The sequence below is a fragment of the Gallinula chloropus genome (assembly GCF_964237585.1).
Source record: "Gallinula chloropus genome assembly, chromosome: 12".
NCBI lineage: Eukaryota > Metazoa > Chordata > Aves > Gruiformes > Rallidae > Gallinula > Gallinula chloropus.
Genome location: NC_140097.1, coordinates 8,239,602 through 8,266,077, shown reverse-complemented (window position 1 = coordinate 8,266,077; position 26,476 = coordinate 8,239,602). Strand labels below are relative to the sequence as shown.

Here is a 26,476-nt window from a genome sequence, read left to right as displayed (position 1 = left end):
TTACGGATGCTGGGGATGCACAAGAAAGAAGGGAAAAAACCTGGGTACTCAGATTCCAGGTTGCATATGGGAGGCTGGCTGCCAAACAAAAATCTCTTCTCCTTGTAAACGGAACATATTTGGTGTGAAAAGCCCTGAAAGACCACACGTTCTTTTATACAGCAACCTCTGAGAGTGCCGTGCCACTTCACTTTGCCTAGAGAATCACAAAAAAAGCAGGGAAAACAGTCTCTCCAGAAGTGACCCGGTCCCAATCCTCTGTCTGAGGCACCGCCAGACTCATGATGCTTGTGAAGGGTTGATCTTTCTCTTTCAATACCTTCATCAGAAGGAAAAGTCAGTTCTTTTCCTCCGTAGGATCTGACTTGGCTCTTTAGAGCAAGCATGACAGGGTTCAGCAATGCTTCAAAACCTGTGAAATAACAACAGTAATCCAAAGCACATGCCACATTTTTATCATTCACCAGCTCTTGAGTGCAATTGCGGTTTCTCTCAGGCTACTAATTTCTTACTGGTAAATTCCTAGTTCTTCGAATTTAATAATCAATTCTGCTTGAACCATCTTGTCTGTGTTTCACAACGGTTTCTGCAGCCTAATCCTACAGGCAAGGGAGCTGGGACCTGGCAGAGCTGCCCTGGGACACGGGGACACGTGCAGCCATCAGCCATGGGGCTGATGTGTGAAGCACAACGCTGCGCTATCCTTCCACAGGGTGGGAGGAAAAAGTGTGTATTGGGAAGAGTAAGTGCAGCAATGACTCACACAGGTTACAGGGCTGGACCGAACGCAGTGAAGCAAGGGGTTTTGTTCTGAAAAGGAGCTACTTGAGTTCAAAAGCAGCATTGGGAAAGGCCTTTTAGAACAGGATCCAAAAAGCCATGCCAGCTAAGAAGGTTTTCACATTTTCATGCTTCCATGTCCCAAGGCACACGGTTCAAACTGAGGCAGCAATGCATTTCAAAAACCAAACACCATTTCCCTCATTAACTCGAAAACCCTGAAGAGATCAGGCCTTCTATTTTCAGCATTAAACTAGAAAATCTAAAGCACTTTCTGCATGTCCAGTCTAATGTTTGCTAATTCATCTCTGTATGACTCTCCATCCATTTGCACCCAAATTCCGATTGTATCAAAGGAGGTTTCCTTACTTTACTGGCTCCCATGACTCCCGCTCAAAGCCCCTGTGAATTGACTGTGCAATTGAGGACTCCATCAGATCGACATATCTAACAACAAGTGGAGCAAACAGGTCTTGGAGGTGTTTGTGGAATTTTCCATTGCACAAATTATCTAGAATAGATAAATAAAAGTATAGTAAGACACTACTGTTACTAAAACCTCTGTAACAAACCACAGCGTGGCACTTCATTACACAACAAATTTGTCAACAAACAGGAAGAAACTTCAAGAACATAACAGGAGCTGGCATCAGGCACCAATGTTCATGACAAAGACAGCAGGAATGGCTTCTTACTCCAAACAAATAAACAGACAATGAATCTTCTTTTCCATTAATGTCAAACTGACACAGACATTATTACTTCCTGTGAATAAAATGGATGTAAGAAATACAGCATGGCAAAACATTATGGGCTTTTTCAGGTAGGGGAATAATTTCTGCTTTGGTTACTTATTATCATGATGCTGGAAATTGCTCTCTGAGGATGAGTCTGTGGCCTTTTTACATGGTCTCAGAAAGCTAACTGGGGCCCTAGTCTGAGATCTATCTGAAGGGAATGCCAATTCTGCCACCAGCTCCCCAGAGAGCGGCAGGACCACTGGGGACAGATCCTTGCAGGTTTTGAAGGCGTAGTGCTTTGGAGAAAAGCCTTATTTCACAGAGCACCATTCTTCTAAACTACTGCTTGCTTTTACTTTAACGCTTTCCTCCCTTCAATAAAATCTTTCAAAGCAGGGACTGTTTTACTCCATGTTAAATAAATGCAGTACACACATAGAAAACGATACACACATTTAATGACAGTGAGGTAGAGTACCTATTGCCCTGCTTATCAGGCAGCCATTACCAAGAGACTTGAGAAGGTGAAGCAAAATAGAAGTTCAACTTCTCACCTTCAGCCGAAGCATCTGATTTAGGGGGTGTCTGTGTGCTTTTTATCTAGTGGAAATGAAACAAAGTCTAGCGGATGCTTAGAGAGTATGTACTGTACATCTCTACCCATCTCAGTCCTCTGTGCGGTGTGGAGAGGCTGAAAGTATTATCAGTAACCTGAGCTGCCCGTTGGGGAAAAAAGCAAAGGAAAAAGATCAAAATACAATACATACAGTCACTACGGAGGGAATCGTTTAGAAGCTGAAAGAGCGGAAAGCTGTCCCAGGTGTCTGGGGGTTGCACCTCTAACGCAGCATCCATATCCACTGCAAACAGTGACAGGAAGGTCTCCGCATGCTCAACCATTAAGTCTGACCACCAAGCAAAGGCCTTCAGAGTTGGTAGAAAAAGATAATAAAAAAGTATATTAGTTCTAATAAAGCACAGGGAAAGAGGTCAGGCCGCATATCTCAACAGAAAAAAAGAAAAAAAGGCAAAAAAAAAAGGAAAAATAAAAGAGTGCATCCCATGGAAACTACCTTTATTGTAAAGAGAACAGTGCTTTCAAGTGCTAGCCTGCACAGACAGTGCTAATCGCTGGAATTAGGCACTGCTATTTTAATACAAAAGTTACTTGTAGAGGATCTATTCAGAGCTCCACCGTAAAGGCACCCAGCTGAAACATGGCAGAGAAGGTTTTGTCTGTTCAGTTTACAATAAATGACTTGATTCATCTTTACTTATGCTACTTATCAGACAAAAAAAAATAAAATAAATCAAGTAATTCTTATTCTAAAGCAAAGATAGTCAGGAGTTTCTTCACTGTGCCTGTGGGTTTTCTCCTGTGTTTTTCAACAGTTCAAATTTAGATTCACTACTTCTATTTGTCTCGAAAAACTGGAAGCCTAAAACATTTAAATCTGTCCTAAATCACTCACGCTGTCCTTGGGAGATATTGCAAGCATCACCAGTAAAAGTTACCACAGCACTGTTCATTTTACATGGTCAGCTATACACATCCATAGAAACACTCTGCCGCCTTCAAAATGCTACTGATTAGGAAACTAATTACGAAGCTCTATTATCAACATGCCAAGATTTAAAAAAAATAATAATAATCTACGGCAAGCCTATATTATCAGAGAGGCAGGAAAAAAATATATCTAAATTTGAAAATCAAAAAATATCAGTGAAGTAACTCATTCTCATGCACATGGGTCCTTAAAATTGACTGTACGGGCTCTCTGACGTGACATTCACATCATACATGGCTCAGATGTGAATGCTGCGAACGCATGCATGCGTGTTTAGTAATCACTTCTGGCTGGGAACATGCAATATGAGAAGTGCTGTCATAAGGACCATGTGCTGTCCTTCTGAAGTGACAGGAAATTACTCAGGGACCTAAAGGATCTAAGAAACAGCTTTCCAGCATTTTGCAAGAAAAAGAAACTTCTAGCATAGGCACAAGACTGGAGATGAAAGGGAAAAGACTGGGAATAGATGAACTGGGTCGCAGAGGAATTGCCAGTCAGGGAGGGGAATTTTTTGCAGATTTTAGCAGACATGAATAAGCAGGAGGGACTTTGACTTCCTCAGGCTTCAGTTTCAATTCCCTGATGAAGAACTGCCCTGATGTGCAGAAAGTGACTCCAGCTGCTGGTTCACTCAGCCATGGAGAGGGAGCAGCACCCCAAACCCCTGTTTCTGCCATGGACCCCTCTAATTCTTCCTGTTTTGGCCTGACTGCCAGTGATACTGACAGGGGTGCCTTTGGAACTATTTCCCCTCCTTCCTTCACCCAGAAACTAAAGCAGACTGACACTGCCCTGCTATTACTCCTTGTGTTGATATAAAACTGGTAGGAAGACATACCTAGGTTGAATGTTGCACCAGGAGTTATGTGCCCAGAGCACATCCATGGTGTAAAATAACCAAAATACCTAAATAACCCCCAAACTAATCTTAGTATTGGGCCTGCCCTGCCATGGGGGCGAAGATATGGATAAGGTGGGCTGTGCCATGAAGGCACAACTTCAGTGTGCCTAGGAACAGGCTGGGCAAAAGCCATGCCCAGAGTGACAACACCAGTAGGTTACAGCATCCCTGAGGTCATGGCATGGGGACTCACTGGGCACCTTCACCTGCAAACTGCCCCCAGCCCCATGCACATGGAAGAAGCCATTGGACACTGCTGCAGCAACACCTGCCCTGGGGTGTCTGGAATGCTCAGGGGCAGCAGGGATGGTGGCCCTGGCCATCAGCAGAGTTGTTACTTGGACTTGATGATCTCAAGGTCCATTCCAACCCCTACAATTCTGTCATTCTATGAAAAGCCAAAACTGAGGTGAGGGAGTCTGGAGGGCTGAGCACACATTGCAACGCTCTTCAGCTCTTCTGACCACATTTGGTGCCAGTGTCCAACCAAGTGCACAGCTGGACACCCAGCAGTGCTGCATGGGGAGGCATGAAGCTGCTACAAAATCACACTAGAGTGCAAAATGTCCAGACCCAAGTCTGCTCCTGATCCCTGCTCAAACCTTCTCCCCAGAGCACCGGTGGGGAAACGAGATGCTGAGCAACGGGGGTGCGAAGGGTCCTCTTAAAATCAGCAGCACTTGTCTGTGGTTTCCAAGGAGGGTGCCAGGGCTGTCCTTGCACTGGCACAGTTTCTCTGGCTGTACCTCCACCTGCCAAGAGCCTGCCAGGCCGTGTCCCCATCAGATACTGCCCACAGGTCTGTAGGCAAAGAGCGATCACTACGAAGGACCAATGGCAACCAGAGATTTGGGGGGAAGGAAAAGATGGGGGGTGGGGTGGGGTAACGAATCTGTTGCGCAAAAAATCCCAACAGAAACACTTCAGAGTCCTGCAATAAAAACCTGCTTCCATGAAAAAGGAAAAAAAACCCCCCACGCTATTTTTAAGAGAAGTTATGAAGAAAAGCAAGTGATTGTTTGTGGGAAAAAAACATACCCAAACCAGTCACAGTTCCCCTTTTGCTGGAAAAAATCAAATTTTAACTCCATAAATTTCTAGCTTATGTCAGGATCCTCTACCTCCTCCTCTCTGGCCTCAGTCAGCAGGACCTTCCTGCGGTGCAAGTGGCAACACCGTCCTCTGAAAAGCTCCTTCAAGATGGTAACGTTTCATTTATTTACCATCTACTTACCTGCTTTGCTCAAAACACAATGTAAAGGGGAAAAAAACAGTGTGCTTTCTAGCCAAACACACCTATTATCATATATTTTACACATGGATACACATGTATATATGTATGACCTCGAGGAGTTAAAATACATATATACATATACACATATGTATACATAGAGAGAGAAACCGCAAGTTTAAAAATAGGTGAATGCCATCATCTCTGGCATTTGTCATCAGTCATCCAGAGGAACGGAATGGGGAGGTGGGAGACATCTGATGGGAGAGATGACACAATGACAGAGACCTCCCGCTCTCCCAGATTATAGACGTAGGCACACAGTTTCTGCTGCATTTCTGCCTGCGCTGGTTTGCTTCTCTCTTTGGGTAAGACAAACCCAACCTAAGACAAGGTACTTCTGTTGTAATGTTTTAACGTTTTTCATGCTGGAGTATTATTTTCTGGGTTCTTTATTATTGAGTCTGCCCGGATGTCCACATGGGGAACAAAGGGGCATGTTTGAATTGCAAAAAACGGTAATTTTCAGTAAATTAAGGCATTTCTTCAATTTAATTTTCTGCTGAACATCCAAAGTACACTGAAGAGTCACACGTTGTGGGTCAAACCTTCTCCAGGTGAAAGGACATGTCAAAAACCCCTCATCTGGAACGATTTTTGGGGAAAAAAAAAACACCCCAAGAACAAAAAGAAGTGCAACACCTCATCAGCAGTTCTCATTGCACAGCAAGATCATAACGTGGCTACGATGCATAACAAAAATCAGTGAGAAACCACCCAGCCTCTTCTCTCTCTTCCTTTGGGTGCAGAGAGCTGGCCAACTGCCTGTACAGTGCTGAAATGCCACAGCCACCCTCAGGACAGGGATTCAATAACGTACCGACAGTGTGCCGGGCTTCTGGAGAGAGATTGAATTTCACCCTTCCAGGTCACCGTTCAGAACAAGGGACCGGGATGCCTCCTATCCGAGTTGGCATTAACCTTCTGTCTCTAATCAAAACCTTGTGACGCAAAAGACGCCGGAGAACAGTTCTGAGTCTTCCTCCCGGTGAGGATCTCGGCAGCGTGGCTGGCGGAATGCGACCGGCCCCGTAACCGCCTCCCTTCAGAAGCCTACTACTTCCAAAACAACCAGCTCCTTCCCAGCTGGCTGCACACCCAGCCTGTGCTGGTGAGGAGTGGAATAAAGCACTCGTTATCCTCGGAGGGGTTACTGCAGTTTGGGTGTGAGCGTGGCGCTCTTGAGCCACCCCCTTGCTTTTTTAACACATGGGGTTTATTTCACTCTTCACCCCATATATTCTCTCTCTACATATAAATACTGTATATCCAGTACAAGGCACATACAGACAAAACCAGAGGAAGACCACTACCAATCTAGGCACTCGTGTAGTACTTAGTCCATCTCCACCACAGTGTACTAGAGGTTGGGTGAATGCAAAACGACAGAGGTAACGACAGGCTGAGGAGAGTCCAGGCAGGTAGGGTTGTGTTGGGATGTAACTGCAGCGCTTGTAAAATATACCCATTGCTACATGCATGGACCGGACTGGTATGCCACATTTACCCTCCTGTGTCAGGCCACCAGCTCCGCAAGCAGCCGACTCGAAGTTGCTGTTACATTCCTGGGTCAAAGTTACGGAAGCGAGGGGCAACCCGGGTAAAATCCCAGTAGGAAACATGGCACTGAGAGGGCATGCACGAAATATGACAGGAGTGACTCGTTTCATTCGGTTTAGTCACATACCTCTTTCCCCTGCCAGGATCATCCAAGATTGAATGAACAGTAGAAAAACAGGGAGGAAATTTAAATATGCAATCAGGCATTAGTTGGGTGTTGTGGATTGCTGTGTATTATCAATAAGTTAAATTATACTGCAAATTTAATATACACTGGAATGATTTTTAGGTGATTGTGAAATTATCAAATGCTCTTAATGCAAAATATAGTGAGTATATATATATATAAATGGGAAGGAAAAGAGAAAATAGTGAATGAGTGTTACATTACCTACAGTCATACACAGTAACTGTCCACTCTCAATCTCGAAACAATTAATTTTTCAACACGTATCTGAGAGCACCAGATCTACAGAGAACAGAGGGCTCAATCCTGCAAATACTTACATGGGTATGTCACATCACTGGCCTGGGCAGCAATGTCCTGACGTGTTGAGAGCGGGACTACAGCCAGCAATGTCAGCTGCCCCTGGGGTCAAGTGTTTCCAGGATCAAGCCTCAAGATTTTCTGGTCTATATTTGACTATGACAAGGTTTCAGTGGCTTTAAAGCATGAGTCTTCCCGCTAAAGTGCTTTGAAGAGTTAAGAGTAGTTTTAAAAGGCCTTAGATAACCCAAATATTAATTCATCCTAGCCTCTGCAACTAGTAACTGATGTATTCCCAATAAACCAAGGCAGAGGAGGCCAACTGGAAACCAGGTGAGTTAATCCTGTACCACAGGGAAACCCCTGGAGCCAACCTGAATGCTCAGAAAGGGACAAAAAAATGGAACTGTTCTGTTTTGTGGTGGTTTTCCTTGCTCCAGCTCTGGGCAGCCAGAGCAGTAAGCCGCTGCAGGGACCCTGTTAGTGCTGTCCAGAGGCACAAAGACATGACATTTTTTTGGAAATACGACCTTTCTGAAAAGTGGACAGGCTTATGTAGTTGGTGGTGAACATATTTGGCCAGATTCAGCTCCTGCTGGCGCTGTATGAAAGGCTGCAGACTGACGTAGAGAGCAGAACTTAATTAATCCCTCCTTCAGCCCTCCCACCCCTCCACAAAAGCAATCCTCCTGAACTGTACTTTGCTTTCATCGCACTCAAGCACTGTTATTTACGAATACTTTTGGCTTTTAAAGGAGATAACCCAGCACCAGTTGGGAAGGCATGGCACAAACATACAAAGCTCCTGGCAAGCCACCGCAGCCTGCCAAAGACCTGGGACACACGACCTCGCAGGGCACCGCTGCTCACCTCCGCATGGTGTTCTTCATTTTGCTGTAGGACTTCAATTACCAACTCTGCCAGACGTATTGTATCTTCTAACTTTTTAGCTGGTGTGACTAACCGGCCTACATTTTCTGTAGTACAAGAACTCGAGTTAAAAGGGAGGCAGGATGAAAAGCTAGACGTACAGTAAGTTATTTTAGAGGTTTTTAAAAAAAAAATAATTAAAAAATCCCATAATATTCTACAGTCTTAAAGATCTTTTCATGCATATGTTAAATGCTTATATAATTAGTACTGAGCAAACCAGAAAGCCACATTCGTTATTATACTATGAAAATACAGTGCTCCAGCTCCAAATTTCACAATACCGTCAGAGTTGTTTTGCTCTGTGGTGCGATGGTGGCACTTTATTAGCTCAAATAAGAACATTGCATTCCCTAAAGACAGCATCTGGCCACTAATATACGAACAATATGTATCCTTCAATGCAGATGATGCTATTATAGAAATCACAGTATTTAAAAATTCTTATAAGAAGATCAATTCAAACAAATCTGTCTGTACTTTTAATAAAATCGTCAGGCTTCAGCAATTTAAATGTCACCTGCTACTGAAAGCAAAAACTGCAGGTCTGCCTTGCTCCAGGATTTAACTCCACAGGGGTCAAGGAGTTACACATGCTGGAGGGAGTGGAAGGTGGTAAATCCCACTAGGCGTTCATAGGTAAGATTTATATGGGAAAAGAGATGCAACTTTACAGCAAAAATCCCACAAACAAACCAAAGAGTTTAAATCCTGGAGCTTGGTGTTTAGCTAGGAAGAGTTATTTTTGCAGTGTTTTCTGAAGGCTTTTAAAAATAATTAAATTATATTCTTTGAGGTAATTTATATTATTAATAACATACTAAACATCCGAGGTGCTAACAATCTGGAACATTCAGAGTATTTCACTAGAAATAACATAGAGACAAAGAAAACAAGCACGTTTCCATTGAACAGCAGAGCTGGCTGAGCACAGCTGAGGAGGTTTCTGTGAGCTGACTCCACGTCTCGCCTCTCCGAGGTCTGCAAAACCTCCTGCGACGGTTGCCCTGAGAAGCAGCAGAGCAGGAGAGCTGCTCCCTGAGGATCTACTCACGCTGTGGCACACCACCACGTTAATAACACACATGTCCCTCCGGTTAACAACTGGGTGCCAGTCCTCGCTCTCCACTGCGGTGAGGACGAAGAGCTACACCAGCCAATCCACACCTCTGCACCGACGTATATTTTGGCCTCTCTCCCCGTGATAACAACACTGGAGAATCTGTGAATGGGTGAGGTACCAAAATCCGAAAGCCAAATAGCCAAATCAACCTGTAATTAGCAGTGCACGGCAGCCTGCGTGTCCCCAACACGGCAAAATGCTAGCAGTGTGCAGGCTGAAGCACCGCTACCGGCAACCACCCTGGGATTCCCAGAGGCCGGCTGCGCCAGCAGCGTGCCAACGTGCAAGGTGCTGGCTGGGCATCTCACTTGTTTTTGCTAGTGTTTAGGTCTTCTCCATTTGTGGTTGCACGCAGATGGCATTGCTCTGCTCGACTGGGTCACCCAGGGAGCGATCCCGGCCTTGCACAAGGCTCAGCGAGCTTTCAGCACCTAATTTTCTCCCTCAAAATCTTGCCTGCTCCTAGTTTTCCCTGAATAGTTTTTTACAGGTAATGAATTTCCCACTAAAAGGAGAGCCAGATTTTTCAAAACAGTCACAATTAGGTGGTTGAGCGAGGGGTACATGGGCTGGTTTTCAGAGGAGCTCAGCAACCTGGTCAGAGGAAGTCAGGCATTGCAGATGCTCAGCCTGGCTGAGAGATACAACATGCAAACAAACTCTAATTTTTGCTGATTTATGCCCCTTGGGGGTTTCTCCTCCAGTTTCCCTTTAATTTCTTCTATCACTGGAAACAACACCAAATAATAATCCAGGTTTCTCTTAATATAATTTGTCAGGCAAATACTGAAATAGTTAACTACTGGTTAACTCCTCATTCTTTCTCACTGGCTAAAAGGAGAAATCTCTTCCTTTTGTGCAAAATGAGTCCCAAGACATGTCCCTTGGTAAGCTCTGGCTGTTTCTGCACCTCTGAAGCCAAGAGGAAGCTTCTCCATTGATCAGAGTAGCATCAGGCCCATTCTCATTTGCAACACTGATCTGCTCTCAAATACAACTAAAAGACAAAAGTGTTAATAAGAACAACTGCTCAGAGATGCTGTCTTTAAAGAAAATATTGATGCTTATACAACTTTGGCAGCCAGCAGATGTCAATCTTAATTTTTTTTCTTCTTATTTTAAATATTTCCCTGGTTAAGTTACTATACATCAGAATATTCTGCTAAGATAGCTGGAGCACTGACAGTTACATGAAACGTATACGATATACTTATCAAACATTTCATCCAACATCATGTAAAGCTCATACATATTTATAGTTTTCATGCAAAATGTTATGCAACAACAATGTTATTTTGTGCTGACGTTGATATTTGAAAATGTTGCATATGTCAGACATTGCTAGACAAAAAAATGTGGACATTTTGAAATAAATGCTACCTCTAAATCTCTAAAACCTACCACGTCGCGCTAGGTACTCTGTGTAAAGCTGCACATGAGGACTAGCTTTCTACTGCTACACAAGCAACTGCTAGACTAGAAAACCACCGAATAAAAGGAAGGAAGACTATTACAGTACTTGGCGGCTGTTTGGCCATGCCTTTGAGCATATGATTTATCATGTTAGTCTGCGTTTGAGGAGATGATGGTGGCCCAGCCGGTGGCTTGGGCTTGGACGGACGGGCTGCTTGTGCATGACAGAGAGACACCAAAAGTAAAGAGACAAATGACTTCATAAACAGTGACAAAAAGATGGAAACTTCGAAAGTAACATAAGCAGAAATGATCAAATAGGAATGGGATAAGCTGCTGGGTTTTTCTTATCGGTACTTGAAGTATTACATGGCAATGACACCGTTTGACAACACGTATTCTAGAAGTCAGCAGATTCGAACGTGCTACAGTACTGTGCAATCAGAAAGCTAAAAATGCACTGCAAGTATGAACCTGCACTTCATGCAGCCACGAGGGGAAGTGGAATCAGGGTAATTCAGTTTAAACTCGGGAATTTCGAAAAGGTGAACTAAAAAAGATCGCTTCGAGTCAGCGCCCCATTGCTTAGGTACATTTAGCAATAGAATAATGAGCCACAGGAATTAATTGCTTTGCAAATATCAATTACACATTTTAGAATTAAACGTCACTGTTGGTTAAAGGGAGCTATAAAATATTCTTGTGCAATTTAAACATGTAAAAAAATCTGTCACTTAAAAATGTGTGGTTCCTGATCGTTTCCAGCTCATTTAATTATTTTCAACTTGGAATTCTAGTGGCTTTTATATTCTGGGTTGAATCATATATAAAAACTTGCCAGCTCTATCAAATATGTTACTTGCTATTCCAAATGTTAGAATACTGCAATCAGGACTTGACCCATCTGTCATATAGTTTACAATATCAGCATAGGAAAAATTCAAAGAAAATAGCCTTTCCTTCTACATACACGCAGTGAATAAATTACGTACTCTGAATATATTAACACAATAGTTTCTATTCAATTTAATAGCAGTTTTTAGCAGCATTGTGACTATTTTTAATAATGCCATTTGCAAAGAATCTGGCATATTTATCTGGACATTCTATTGCCAAAAGTCCTTGCCATTTTGCTTGCATTTTCCAGTGGGGGAAAAAAAAAAATCGGTTGGCTGGTGCAAAGTAGATTTCTGATTGCTTTTAGTTCTCGCAGAATTATAACACTTATCGAAGTATAATAAAGAATAGTCGAGTAAACCTTTAGTTAAAGAGTATGAGTTAGGTTGGTTCCCCTCTCCATACACAGATACACATACGTACACAAACACACACACGATGCGCACATGCGCGTGCACACACACACACACACACACATATTTTTAGTCTTTTAAGCTGTGTAATGATTTAATTCAGACTCTTAGATTCAAGCTACTGGTTTCTGGTTTTTTTTTTGTTGTTGTTGTTGTTGTTTTCTGACAACAGGAGAAGCAAATCTATTTGTTCATGTCTGCAGTCATCCTGATCCTTGTTCCGTGTGTACCAGGGGTGGCTTTGTCCCCAGAAACAAACCCCTCATCCTCAAGTGACAAAAATAACTGCTCTTTTGGCATTGGCCTAATGACTTTCACTCTAGTTTAAAACATAAGCAAGAATTCAATTTGGCTACTTACTGATGGCTCCTGAGGTCAACATATAGATGCAGGATGAATATGTCACTGTCCATCACTACGGAGCAGTTTGTGCCAAAGTCCTTGGATGGGAAGGGACCATGGGGAGAGGGGAATCACACATCTCCTCCCACCCACCTCTGCCAGGCAAGTGGTGGGAGTCCCCTGCCACCCAGGGAGTCCACAGGGCTCCAAAGTTGGGAGAGGCAAAGAGAGAGAGCTCTTCCTAAGAGCATCAAATCCAGGGGAAAATTGCATCGCAAAACTGCATCCCACCACAGCTCCCAGCGCTGTGACCCTCAGGCACCCTTAAATGTGAGTCCAGCCTCTGCATCACCAACAGCTACCCACTGAAAAACAGATTTCAGACTTCACAGGTGTAACAACTTCACAGGCAAGTTTGAGCATTTTTTTTTCAATTAGGTTCAGAAAAAGACTCCACGGACATCCAGACCCCATGGAGTCAAACGGGTCTGACTTGTGCAAATGTTTTCTATCCTAGGGAAAAGTCATTAGCAGAGAAAGAAGAGGAGGAAGAGGCATGAGATGCAGCAGCACTGGGACTTCATGAATCGCTAGTGCAGCTCGTACAAAACAGCTTGGAGGAGGCTCCTGCTGAGCAGTTGTCAGCACAGTGCCCCGGGGTGGCTCTCACTTCCCCGGGGAGGCTTGCGAGAGATCCCCCCCCAAGCGCCTTACCCCTGCTCCTGGCATCTCCCCGCCTCCACTGGCTCTTGGAAACGAGCTTCCACGCGGGATTACAGCAGGTTAAGCAACGAATTCTTGATATAATTCTGATCTGGCCCAATCTGCAGAACTATTCAGCTCTTTGTTCACTTAAATTTTTCAGACCCAAATCCAGGGCTCTTGTATGATGACAGCAAAGCCATCCAGAGCTCTCTGCCCTCTGCACACTGAAAACCTCGTGAGCCCTGACTCGTGCTTTTCATTGCTGCCTCTTTATTGCAAGAAAATTTAAAAGAGTAAGGTCTGGCTAAGGGAAAGTGATTAATCTGTGAATTTAAATACAAATGGGGCCGTGACTGCAATGCCCTGTGAGGAGCTGGAGCTCACATGCTTCTCTTGGTCCAGGTCTCAGGGATGATACATGAGGTCCCTTTCATGGGGTGTCTCAGCTCCTGCTTGGAGTGAGGGAGATGTGTAATGCTGGATGGGTTTTACGGCACTTGCCAGCGATCATCTGCAGCTTGTGTGGCAGGTTTTGTTTCTTTTGGCTTTTCTTTCTTCCCTGTCCTTCTCCTCTCTAATCCCTTGCCACAGCCAGTTTAGCATCAAAAACGCTCTTGTGTTTGTTGTTCGTGTGTGTCAAATGGGTAAGATTTAAACACCTCCATCACTGAAATCAGAGGCAGGGGCAGCTCCATTCTTCCTAACAACCTGACAAAGCACTCCCCTGGACAATCTTCTGCAAAGGTTTTTACACTTCTGTGTGATACTTGCAAATAAAACGCTTGCAGAAACTCAAATTACCGGGCTTGTACCTGCAGCCAGCTTCAGCCTGCAATGAGTATAACAATGAGTATATTAAAAAAATCAGCGCTGCTTTGGGTATGCACACTGTGTGTGTATGCACACAACTCGGTGTGTGTGACTCTCTGAGGACTGGAAGATTTTCAAACTACACGTTTCTCACTCAGTGCCCTGATTCCTGCTAGACGGGCTACGAACGCATCGGCAACGGTGAGAATTACACTTGCCGTAGGAGAAGAGCACTGCTCACTTTTCATATGTTTTAAAAGTGTAGCCACTGACTCAATGGGTTCCTTGTAATAATTAAAAATACCTGACCCCTGCCAAAGGCTTTGGTATGGAGTGTTATGGGTGGATTCGTTTGCAAGCCAATCATGAAAATGATAAAAAAGAGCTGCTGCTCTCAAGATAACTGTGAAGAACAATGGACTTAGCCTGAGGAGGAGGCAAAGCAGCCTTTTATTGTATTTGTGAAATGAATTTGCATCTATCTGAAAGCGATTTCACTGACTATACCATTTTTTTTTCTTTCAAAATAAGATGAGCTATCATAAAAGTAAGAAAAATTCATACAAATGTTGATTTTTCAACTCACAAAGAGACCAATTCAGCTCTCAAAACTCAACATACTGAAAAGAGCCGATCTCCTGACTTTCTGACGATCATTCAGCTCAGTGAGGAATTTTTGCATATCTGAATTATATCTCATGCCTCAGGCACCGAGTTGCTCTGCAGTTGGTAAGAGACTTGTAGAAAGATAATGGCACAATGCGGATCTTTGTGATTTGTGAAGCTCTCATAGTAACTTTGATACTGCTTTAAACACTGCCTTTGAAAGGGTGAGAGATCTTGAAAGCTGCCTATTCGTTAAACACAACCGAATGCCATTTCAAGGAAGGAAAGGAATAAGGCAGCGGTTCAGCAGCACACAAGGACAGGTTGTGGTCATCAGCTGAAGTGCCCGACCTGTTAATGACTTCAGTCTCCACTCCTGTATCTAAAGACTAATTTTTCATACATTTTGCATCTGTATTTATTTAGAGAGTGTGTTATTATTTTTTTGTTAAGCTTTGTGGCTTATCACAAATGCTGGGAGTGATTTCCTAGCAGAGGCTGGGCTGACAAATCACACAGGACCTCTCCTTGTCTCGGGCCAGGTTAATAAAGAAGCAGCTCAGCCTCTAGTCCTTTGGTGCACTCGCTGAGTTACAGGGATGTGCACAGAGCTTCCCAGGCTGAGATCCAGAAATAGGGAAGGTGAGTGATGTAAAGTGAGCACGGGGACCATTACCAGGGCCAGTATGAATGCCTTGAAAAATATCACTGCTTCTCAACAACCAGTTGCATTGCTTTAGTCAAAAACTGACCTCTTCTGCACTCGTTTCCTCAGCTGAGGATGCTTTCCACGTCTGCTGGCGAGTGCTACGTGCAAGATGCTCCACGCCTGGTGCCAGCTGAAGCTGATGCAGCCAAAACCACCTCTCTGTCCCTCTCCTGTGGGTGCACCCAGGTCCCCAGCCTGATGCAGGCACCTGAGAGATGTCTGCCTCTGCATGGCCACTGCAGCTGCCCCTTGCCACTCCATGGGCAGCACTGGCCCCTGCACTGACCGAGTTTCAGCTTTGTACCCAGCCTGGCACCTCTGCCAGGGGTGCTTTGGAGAGAAGCCAGACTTCCCCGCTGCCCTGCCAGGGAGGGACAGATCTGGGGAGGACAGTGCACACTTGGTGGAGCATAGCACGATACCCTGCCTTGGGAGCCCTGATTCTCTGGGGAGTCTTCACGACAAGAAAAAACCTGGTGTTTTTGGGTAGGCCAAGAATAGGTGGTTTCCCCTGGTGACAGAGCAATAGGACTCCAGTGGGCCCCTCTGATCTCCAGGTCCTTCTCGCCTGCAATCCAAGCTCCACTGCCCCACCGCCCAGTGAAGAGAGAGCTGCCTCCATCCCTGCATCTCCTTCACTTCTTAACTCTGTGCATCAACTGAGCAGTGCAACAAGAAGCCTCTCTTTTCAGAGACCAAACCCAAATCACAACATGAGAAATACTCAGTCTGAAAACTGTGTATATATATATTTAAGAAAGAGGTCTTATACTAAGCACAACTAATTGCTAAACTGACAACTATCACCTTGGCTGGCACCAGCTCTAAAGCTGCCTGTACTCAACTCCAGCAACTCAAAGCAGCATTTCTGTTCGCTGGGATCCCTCAGTGCCACGGCACGCCAACACAGTGCAGCCCATTTCACCGATCCCGGGCTTAAGGGATGGAGAAGTTATTCTTTTCTAAAGGAACAATGGGTTTCTGACTTCTATAAATAAGCAGACAAACACTAATTAAAAGGTTGCACTTATTAATGTGAGTGTTAGTAGTTTTATCTGATTAATAATTAAAGCAAGTCATTCATCTTTAACTGTTTTAGCAAAGCGTTCTGTTTAATGTTCTATTTCTAATCAATATTTTTAAAGCAAGACAAAAGGCTACACTGTTTTCAGGAGAAAGGACATCAAAGGGTGATATTTCTGTGTTTAAGGAGAAGTTGTTTTCTGTATCTTATTTTTATTCTTGCTTCTGGCAAAATAAAAAGTCAGGCCAAAACCCAGCCACTTTTGACTCTACTTAAGCTGAGGAACTGCTTTCAAGTTGAGTTCTGCTGACATTGCCCCAAAAAAAAAATCTTAATTTAGGACAACAGGAGGTTGGTAGAGACGAAGCAGCGGAGTCAGAACCCCCTGTGTCCTTTTACTCACTCTGAGTATTGAGAGGAAGCAGTTTTATTTTTAAATGAGCTGGGCCATAGAAACATCCTTCTGAATTTCTAAACTGTCGGCACGTGACGGGCAGTTGCCAGCAAGTGCGATGCTCAGAGCACTTATTGTGCTTCCCTCACAACAGCCTGCTCTCCCTTTAATCTGCTGTAGTTCATGGTAATAGCTGGGATTGTTCTATTTGCTATTTGTTTATTTGCACCTCTCAGAGCTGTAAGGAAAAAATACTCTCCATTTTCTAAATATTTATTGCTATTCAAAATTAATTTTACTGCATGCAGTGGCTCTAGATCCTGGGCCAAATTTGAGCTTCCCCAGGGCAGAACCTGGCCCAGCCTCTCGTGCTCCTTTTTAAAGGCAATTTCCCTTTGCAAACAGACCTGAAATCAATCTGATCCTTTTTATTATTATTTTTTTTTCCACAAAACAGAACAATCTACTCACAAAAAGAAATGAACAGTTCAGGTTTCAAGGACTTTCGAACCAGGACTCTGGGATACAACAGAAACGAGAACAGGGGCTGCAGAGCTCCACCATCCCTGCCGAAGGGATGGGCACTTGAGCTGAGCCTTTGCTTTGTTACATGTCACCACAGGTTAGAAACGAGAGACAAACACGACTTCTGTCCCACCGGCTTGTTTGTTACACATTAACAAAAAGAGGAAAGGAATTTTAAAAAAGAAATTAAAAAAAGAAATTAAAAACCCAGTCCTCCCATCGGGGCATAAAACGGAAGATATGAAAACCAAAAATGAACATTAGTTTAGTTATAAATGTGCTTGTTAGGTGTGTTCAATTAATGGCCAAATTCACCAACATTGTTTTTTTCACCCAAAATGAGCTGCGGTTCTTTTGGAAAACAACAAACTTTCTCTTTACAAAGGCTAGATTCTCCACTAAAACTGTCTGCTAAGAAGATACTATATTTCTACAAGGTGCTACTAATCTACACTCTATTCTAAGGCAGGAGGAAAAGGAGATTATGTAGACAGCACAAATTAACTCCTTAAGTATTAATGCATCTCCATTTTCAGCCTGAAGGAGTACATATCTTAAGGAGCTATGAAAAAAGAAAACAAAAGAAATATAACTCAACAGTCCTAGCAATTTATAATGCATATACAATTGTTCACCTGCGTCCTTTTGATTCTCTATGTGAAAGAGAGAAAGCAACAAGGAGAGAAAAGAGAGAAACAAGAACAGATATGCAGGATTAATGAGCAAGTGGATCGCACAGCCCCCCACTTATGCGTGATATATGACATTTGAAAAGAAGAAAAGTCGCCCCATCTCGCCCCCCCACCAACCACCCCCCCCCAAAGCATGGGGTTACCAAAAGAAGCTCCTTTCACGGAGGTGAAAGAAAACGCTGCACAAATAGAAAACCAGAGAGGGCGAGCTCTGAGGACACAGAGGGGATCTCCGAGTGACAGCGGGGCCGGGACGTCCCCTCCAGAGCTCAGTGCAAAGGAATCGGTAAAAAAAAACTCGAGGAGGAGAGCAAGTAAAGCACATCTTTCTGTTGGAGAGCTAACAGACAGGAGACATGTAAGATCTGATGTACAGAGAAAGGACAGCCTTATACGATCTTATACACAGGATTGGGTAAAGATCTTATACGCAGGCAAAGGGATGGCTTTTTCCAAGTGTCCTTTATCTGACCTCTAGCTCACTTCTCCCCGATGTAGCTGCTACCTTTTGATTGTGTACCAGTGACAAGCACTTTACAAATTGGGGTTACACGGAAGCAAAGTAAAAATGCATTCAGGTCACGGACATAAAGAAGAACTGAAAAAACTTACGGACGATCTGAGTTTATCACAAACAGATGGGTTAATTGTCTAACCTGGTTTAGGCTGATAAAAAGTGACTGGACTTCTCACACTGGGTTTCACAGACAGAAGCAACAGACAAGCCAATGCTAAAAGACTTGAAGCAAGGAGAGTGAGTTGGTTTGGATCTGGACTTTCTTGAGGTAATGAAAAACAGAAAGAGTGAGGACAGCATGGAGAGGAGGGTGGTAGGTACTCACGAATGGTTAAATCCATCACTTGAGAGGCCAAGCAGAAGACAGGATGCTCATACATTTCTCTCTTTTTCCCTATAAAAGAGGATTTGGGCATGCAAGAGGCTTAGGTCAGAGGTAAAGAGGTTATAGGCTATAGGTCAGAGGAAAACTTTATATTAGGTTAAAAGGAGAGTAGCCGTAGAGTATTTTGGGATACACACAGGATAAAAGGAAGGAAAAAAAAAAAACAAAAAGGAAAAAAATAGGAGGGTTAAAATTGGAAATCTACTGGATTAACCATTCAGCATGCCCATGAGTCACAAGAGAGGCTGTGATCATGACTCCAGAGGTTTGCTCTGAACTCTTTGCAAGAATATAATGATCAAAACGTCATGAGTAATTTCATTGGTTTAAGGCTCCGAGATACTAAGGATTTCAGCCTTCAGTATCTAAGGCTTTCACAGGTATTTCTTCATAAGCATAGCCTCAAGCACCTCTGATTTGGTTTTGCGTCTCTCTGACGAAGCTCTCTTAAACAGGTGGCTATTCAAATGTCAGCTTTAAAAAGCAAGGTGTCAAAGCCACCTGTAACGCACAGGAACGCATCTCACCAAGGAAATTTGTTACTTGCTTTTCTCAGGAAGCATTTGAACGTGTAGTGGACTATGCTCATGAGAGAAAACCTGATGCATGCAGCTGGCGGATGTTGGGTTGTTCAAATTAACAATCCCAGCATGCTTGGAAATTGGTGTTACAACCACTTTTATAGAGACAGTATCAAAAAGTGGCTGTGGCCAATCACGGATAAAGGAGGAGAAAAGCAGAAGAGAGCAGGTAGTGTGGAATGAACTAGTTCTCGGAAAAGGTAGCTGGAAAAAAAAAGGTTTGTTGCTTCAAAGTATTCCCAGACCTAAAAGTCACAGTGCAAAAAAGAGGGCAGGTAATTAACACAACCAAGAAGAATTGAGGCACAAAAGGAAAAGTACACACTAACTGTTCTACTTTGGAAATGAATGCATTTTTACTTACAGATCATAAAGTTTGTTTTTGCATAGATTTATCTGAAAGAAGAGAGCAAATCTTACCAACAAGTTAGTGATATTTACACAGAGAACCTAAGGGAGCCAGCCCTGGGTAGAAGCATCCATCAAAAGAAAAGCTGCTTTTGATTCTCAGTCCTTCTCCATCCTCGTCAAGTATATTTAAACATTGCATTTTACAGAATACACCAATTAAAATATCCTGTGAAGTTGAGTACTTCAATAAATTGCCTGATAATACAGTGCTTATGAAACCTTCGTTCCTTCTCTATTTTTGTCACTCATTACCAAGTCAAGAGTTGATAAACATCCTTTTAGTGCCCAATTCTTAAGTGTTTCTCACTGGATGCATAACAATGAATTCATTACCACTGGTACACAATTTGCATCGTTAGACAGAAAACAAATGGAAAAAGAGAGGACATGTCATGTACAGAACCTGGACAATTTGTCATATAATAACCCAATTTTTCATGTAAACAAGAACGAGAAACAAATCAGAGGGAGTTTTGGGGGTTTTCTTTCTCCTCTCAATATTGTCCTAAAGGCATACAACAATAATTTCAGCTGTGGGAAAGCTTCACATCAGACACGACAGAAACCCAAAGTCTGGAGCAGAACATACCATTCATCTGGAACATACAGGTTTAAGCGGTTGGGAACTCAGATAAAGTTGTGTAGGAGTTTCAAGTTGGGAACAGCAGCCAACAAGGTACCAACATAAAACTGATTAACATGTAAAGAACGACTGGATCACAGAGCTTCAGTTAACACATATCCTCTAGCAAGCTTTACAATGTCTTTTTGATAGCTACATGTGTCTCTGGTCACTGGTTATTATTCTCCCATAACTTAAAAGGTCAGTAATATCAGATATGCTGGATTTAGAGTGACAAGAAAGAAATCTGATGCAAGTATAGGATCACTGATCAATGGCTGCTATGCAAACTGCAAAGACACTGAAACACTCCCAGAAAAAAAAAAAGACATTTTAAATTGGCTGCAAATGATTAAGCATAGATTAAACAGTTTTTCAGCTTCTTATTTTTCATTTGTTTCCTGAACTCCACTGTCACAAGCAATTAGCTGCACTATACCTTCAGCCGCAAAGATGACATCCCAAGTATTTCTCAATTTGTTTTTTAAAACCACGACATGAGTCTGAATCCTACACCACTGGCCAAATGCGCTAACGATCAAAAAAAAACCCCCCAACTACAGCTCCTTTTAACTGTTTCCTCTCTCTTTTCCAGAAAAAGAAACGTTTTGCATAGCTTCCATTCTCAACTGCTTCCGAAGCCAACACCACAAAAATGATTCAGAATCACATCAGTTTTATTGACAAGCGAATAAATAGCAAATGAGCTCCTTTGAAATAGCTCCCAGCCACAGTTGCCACCTAGAAATATAACAAAATGGTAATTTCACAAAGAAAGAGCCTTACCTTCAATTTTGGCATACTCTGATAGTCGAGTATAATTGACTAGAGCTGCTTGCTCCAAGCATTTACGGATGACTGTTTTTACCTCCTCTTGAGGGACCGGAGTAACTATGTCTTTCATCAGAACCTTGACACAAGAAAAACTGATTTGTTGTGGCATCGGGCACATAGAACTGCTTTTCTCCAAGCCCAGCACGTACATCCATTCCTACACTGGTGCTGTGTGGCTCTCAGGGTGTGTGTACAATATTACAGGATCTGCTACAAGGTCACCTTGGCCAGCTTGAGACGTGGGACTTACCCCTGCTGTATTACTCCCCTTCTGTATCTATACCCTACAGCATACCCTGAAATCTGTGCTTCTGATTTTTTTAGGGATTGACATTAAGATCTATCACAGTTTGCCCAGTGCCAGGCAATGTTATGCCCTTCTTGAGCTCTGCCGACTGACTTGTGTTTAGGTCTGGACTCAGCCCAGGTCAGCCAAGGTGAGAGGGATGTTGGAGCAGAAGAAAGGCAGAAATAGGGATAGGGAGGATGATGAACAGGTTCCACCCACCCTGGGGAGAATGAGCCTGGCTTGAGATGGGAATTTCACCGGACAGCAGCCAGACATCACTTGTAAGTGTCTGTGGCACAGATGCTTGCCAGAGAGATCCTCCACCTTTAACTATCAATGCAAACATAGGCTGTGCTGCCTTTAGTGGCCAGGCTACACACTGGTCCCTGAGCTCCAGCAGGAGAGATAACAACCCTACCTAAACACCTACACCTCAATATTAACTATAATTAATCACACATCCTGTGCAAAAGCAACAGTTCCTCCTGCTGTCCTGGGATGCAAAGATACCCGAGATACAGGCAGTTTTATCTACTCTCTGTTATTCTCACGCTTACCCTTTCCAGCAGTGATAGAGTAGCTTTTAGTGCACCTTCTGGGCGGCCAAATGGAAAGCAGTACCTAGAAAAAGCACATCATGTTAACATCAGACCTGGTGCATATGAACAAGCCTTTCCAGAGCTATAAAGATGCTTTCCGAAATATGCCAAAGCAATTCTCCAGTCCCTCTGCCTGGAATGAGCAGTCTTTCTACAGGGAGGCTTTCCAAAAGGGTCTGATGGTGTGGACACTGAGGCAGCAAAACAGAATACAGGGTAGTAAGAAGCTGACAGTTTTAGCAGCTAATTAAATCCCGGTGTCACCAGATGAGTTTTAGATTTTCCAGGAGAGAGTTAATAACACCTTCTTGTAAAAATGGGGGTGGGGGAGGAGAGCCCCCCTGGAAGGGACATTTCCTTCCAGCTGGAGAGCTGGCAATGCACCAGGCTGCAGGTAACCCTCTGAACAGTCACTGTCCCCAGCAAGCAGCAGCTCAAAGGGCTCAGGTGGGGACTCTGTGTGTGAATGTACATCCTCCATCTCCCTGCACACGTGCACAATCTGCCCTGGACGCGGCCGGTGTGCAGGGGGCAACTCATCCCTTCTTGTGGGGGCAGTACCCATCCTTTCCATAGTGTGGCATCCCTGCAGAAAGCCCTGCTTGCCTGTATACTGCAGAGAAGGGAAAATAAACGGGCAATGAGCAGAGGGGAACAAGGAAATAAGAGGAGAAGGGATTTTTTAAATTTGTAGCTAAAATTTAGAAAAAATCCACAGCATTGCCATGCCTGTGGGAACAAGATGGTTTCAAATGTCCTTTAAAGGTTTTATATTTAAAATCACTCTCCAGCTACAAACATGCTGCAGTGAAGCTTCGCTGCCCTGTGTAGGTCTGTGCCACATATGCAAAATTCCCATGTGCATTCTAAACCTGCCTTTTGGCTTTGCTGCTTATAGGAGGGAGCTGGGAGGAAATCAGTCCTCTCGCATTCAGCCTGGGCTCTCTGCCTTTACCTAAAATGTGTGATCTGATTCTCCAGCAGCAAACGAAGCCGCTCCTTGATCTCTTCGAAACGCTCTTTCTCGTCGACGGTCACAGTTCCTATCCCGTCAGGCCTGGAGGAGAAACGCCAGGAATGAGTCAGGCTCCACCTTGCCACCCTGGTAACTCATCCCCACAGCACACAGCTCCCTCCGAAAGGGACATCACCAACAGTGAGACCCAAGACAGAGGATGTGCCGTGCTGAGACACGGCTGGTTACAGCAGCACGACTGCCGAGGTAGCCAACATAAACTAAAGAAAGAAATACCCTTGCCCAGAGGAATAATTGAGATGGAGACACCCCCTCCACCCCCCACCCCCATTTATTTTGTCTATGACAGAGAAGTCAGAAAAGCAGAATCCCCTTAATATACGACAGGGAGCACGTTGCCAGCCCTCACCGCAGGATCGGGCCCACTGCTGGCAAAATAAGGACTTAATTTCTGCAGAAAAATTCAGCTGCTAATTTAACATAATCTATAGTATAAAAGAATATTGACAACAGGACTATATGTAAACAGAATATAAAATTCTGCACTCCTTCATAACCACTGAATCACCCCATTAGAGTGATTTCTTGAAGTGAACCATCTTCAATACATTCTGCTGAAACGTTCCTAGAGAGAGACATGCATTTTGCATTTGAAAATGCAATGCCTTTCCAGCCACTTGATTCTAATTCATAAAAATAAACACACTGCTGCAATTTATCTGAGATTTTCTGGGACTATTTCCGACACACTTGTATTTCAGGAGTGCACAGGAGTGCGTTGCGAGACACCCAGGTCCTGCTGCCTCAGGGGCATTTCTCATCTTTCACAGAGCACAGTGTGCTGGCAAACCCTGCCCGAAGCTCTCCGGGGGCTGGATGATGCCGTGGGTCCCCACGCTCTTCCACCCCATACCTCTGCGGATGCCAACCCATCCGAGAGCCGAAAGCAGCAATCCCCTCCTTCTCTCCGACACCCACACGGCAAAATAAGCTGCGCAGCAGCATCCCAGGCGAGAGGAGAGAGTGAATCTAATCCATCCAGCAAAGGAATCGGCCAGGCAGACAATCCACGGCACCGCTCCCCACTGCCGGCAAGCCAAGCCTACAGATCCGTGTACTCCTGGGCAACTCTGCTGGCACAGGCGCTCTTTAGGTAACGTAAGACGTCTTAAAATTGAACAAATGTTCTTACTTAAAGGCCTCCTCCAGTGTTCAGCTTAAGCTGCATAAATCCGCAGTACTAGACTGGTTTGGCTATACAAAAGACTTGGCAAGGGATTACAAAGCTTCTAATGAACCTCCTGTCAGGGGTTAATTGGTTGGCTTTATTTTCCTCTTAAAGAATCAAAGGCCCTAAACTTAAAAAAACCCACAACCCTATAAAAAAATTAAAAGCTATAAAATCTGTACCATCACTTCTACTTGACCCTGCATTTAGTAAGCTCTTAATATCATAAATACGAACTCTGATATTCCAACACAGGTGAATAAACCATTAAAACATTTTGGAAGAGGAACTAGCAAACCTTATATGATATTTACTGGAAAATTTTGAAGCTAAATATATGTTAAATAAAACTTGCAACATGGACACAGAAAAAGACTTGAATACCAAGGGATGTATTTAAATTTAAACAGCATTTAATCAGAAATCTTTACTTGATTATTTGCCAAATTCAGTTGTGTATTAAGGAAAAAAAAAGGAAAAAAAGATTTAGGCTGAAACTTGGATAAAATGTCTCAGCTGGGGAACACATTTCATAAACAGTTTTGGAAGTATGGATCTGGTCTCATTAGTACCTAATTAGGACTAGTTATTTTGAAGAAATGAGCAAGCCACAAAAAAAACCAAATTAGATATTGAGCAAAAATTAATGTCTGAACATGCTTAATATATTTTTATTCCAAAGTTCCATAAAATATTTAACATTCAGCCAGAGATGTTCATGCCTTTTGTGATGCTGTGAACTCGCAGCGCCTGCTTTGCTCCCAAGCAGAAGCGCAGATAATTCAAGGCAGACCACAATAAATGCTGTATGTTAAGGGGCAGGGTTGGAGCCCTCGTTCGACTTCTGGCATTCGGTCCACCCCCCCCTCTGTACCCATAACAGCTCACAGAGTGTCACCAGGTTAATTGTATCAGCGCTGACAAATGATGTAGGAAAGGCCGCCTGCCCTGGCAGTGCTCTGCGGATGGACTGGAAATGGTCTGAAAGTTATGTTACCCTTTTCTGGGTCAACAACCTCAACCGGTGAGATTTAATGGTGGGATCTGACAGCTCAGGTTGGGTCGCAGCCCTTTCACATGAATCGCAGTTTCTCACTGTATTCAAAGGGCTTTGAGACAGTTACTTAGTGCTCAGCACTAACAGCTCATGGTGGACACCCAAAATGGGCTGATGTGAGAGCATCACTCGCATCTTGGCTGGGTAGTGGAGGCTCTGGAAGCCTCTCTTTGAAAACACTGACCCACACAAAGACAATGGGTGGGCTCTGGTGAGGGAAACCTCTGGCCAACGTGTCTCTCACCCAAGGGAGCCAACCCAACAAGCGAGGTGCGCATAGACCACATAGGCAAAGACTGGGTGGTTAAGCCTTTGTGAGCCAGGAGGACATCACACCCAGTGGCTCTGGCCACTGGTCCCTCCAAGCAGGGCCTGCTGCCCCATGCAAACACACCCCACTGTCACCTATCATGCTACTGCAAACTTGAGACAATCTACAGGTCAGCTGTAGCCATTTTTGGAGCGGCACGGATGTCTGGAAGGGCCTGCCAACCGAGAGCCATCACCACAGCAAGGACTCCCTTTCTCACCCAGCTGTGGACTATATTGCATCTGACATGATGAGCATCTCTTGAATCTACCTTTCAAATTTTCGGCAAACCATTTTCTCACTGTCCTTCACAAAGTTGACATTTTCGGCAGCATGATAGGAAAGATGTCATGTCGGCTGCTTTTCAAGTTGTTGTCACAGTGGTTAGCACCAGTTCTGTCATCTTTGCTTTCCTCACAATCCCCCATCTTGAGCCATGTCACTAATAATAATACTTCCAATGTTTTTTGTCAAATTTCAAATACTATAACCCAGCTGCACATCTTCGGATTTACTAGTTATGTTAATCTTTGTTGCTCATCTTCCCAGAAGCTGAAGCATTAGGAACTCATTAATTAGTGACAAATGCAGGATATACATAGAACTGGAAAAACATTACCCAAAGCCTTGCACTTAATTTATTAGCTTGATAATTTTGAAACCTAATTAAATATTCAAGTCAAATATACTTCGAAAATGTAATCTTTTTGAGGGAACATATTTATTTTCCCTTTTGCAAGAACACAAAGGGTAT

The 26,476-nt window shown here is 43.7% G+C and overlaps 1 protein-coding gene across 4 annotated transcripts in view; it reads right to left on the bottom strand.

Annotated features, from left to right (window-relative positions):
* Nucleotides 1-26,476, bottom strand: part of CADPS (calcium dependent secretion activator) — a gene marked incomplete at both ends in the record, with an annotated part of 215,861 nt that overhangs the window by 47,337 nt on the left and 142,048 nt on the right. For 2 of the 4 annotated variants that reach the window (XM_084269724.1, XM_084269726.1), the window contains 6 exons: nt 1,150-1,291; nt 2,288-2,444; nt 8,201-8,307; nt 21,216-21,339; nt 22,110-22,173; nt 23,107-23,208. In XM_084269724.1, the coding sequence (XP_084125850.1) occupies nt 1,150-1,291; nt 2,288-2,444; nt 8,201-8,307; nt 21,216-21,339; nt 22,110-22,173; nt 23,107-23,208 (696 nt within the window). Of the gene's footprint in view, nt 1-1,149; nt 1,292-2,287; nt 2,445-8,173; nt 8,308-17,856; nt 17,875-18,755; nt 18,825-21,215; nt 21,340-22,109; nt 22,174-23,106; nt 23,209-26,476 lie in introns of all 4 variants that reach the window. The other 2 variants (XM_084269725.1, XM_084269723.1) reach the window with 2 other exon arrangements.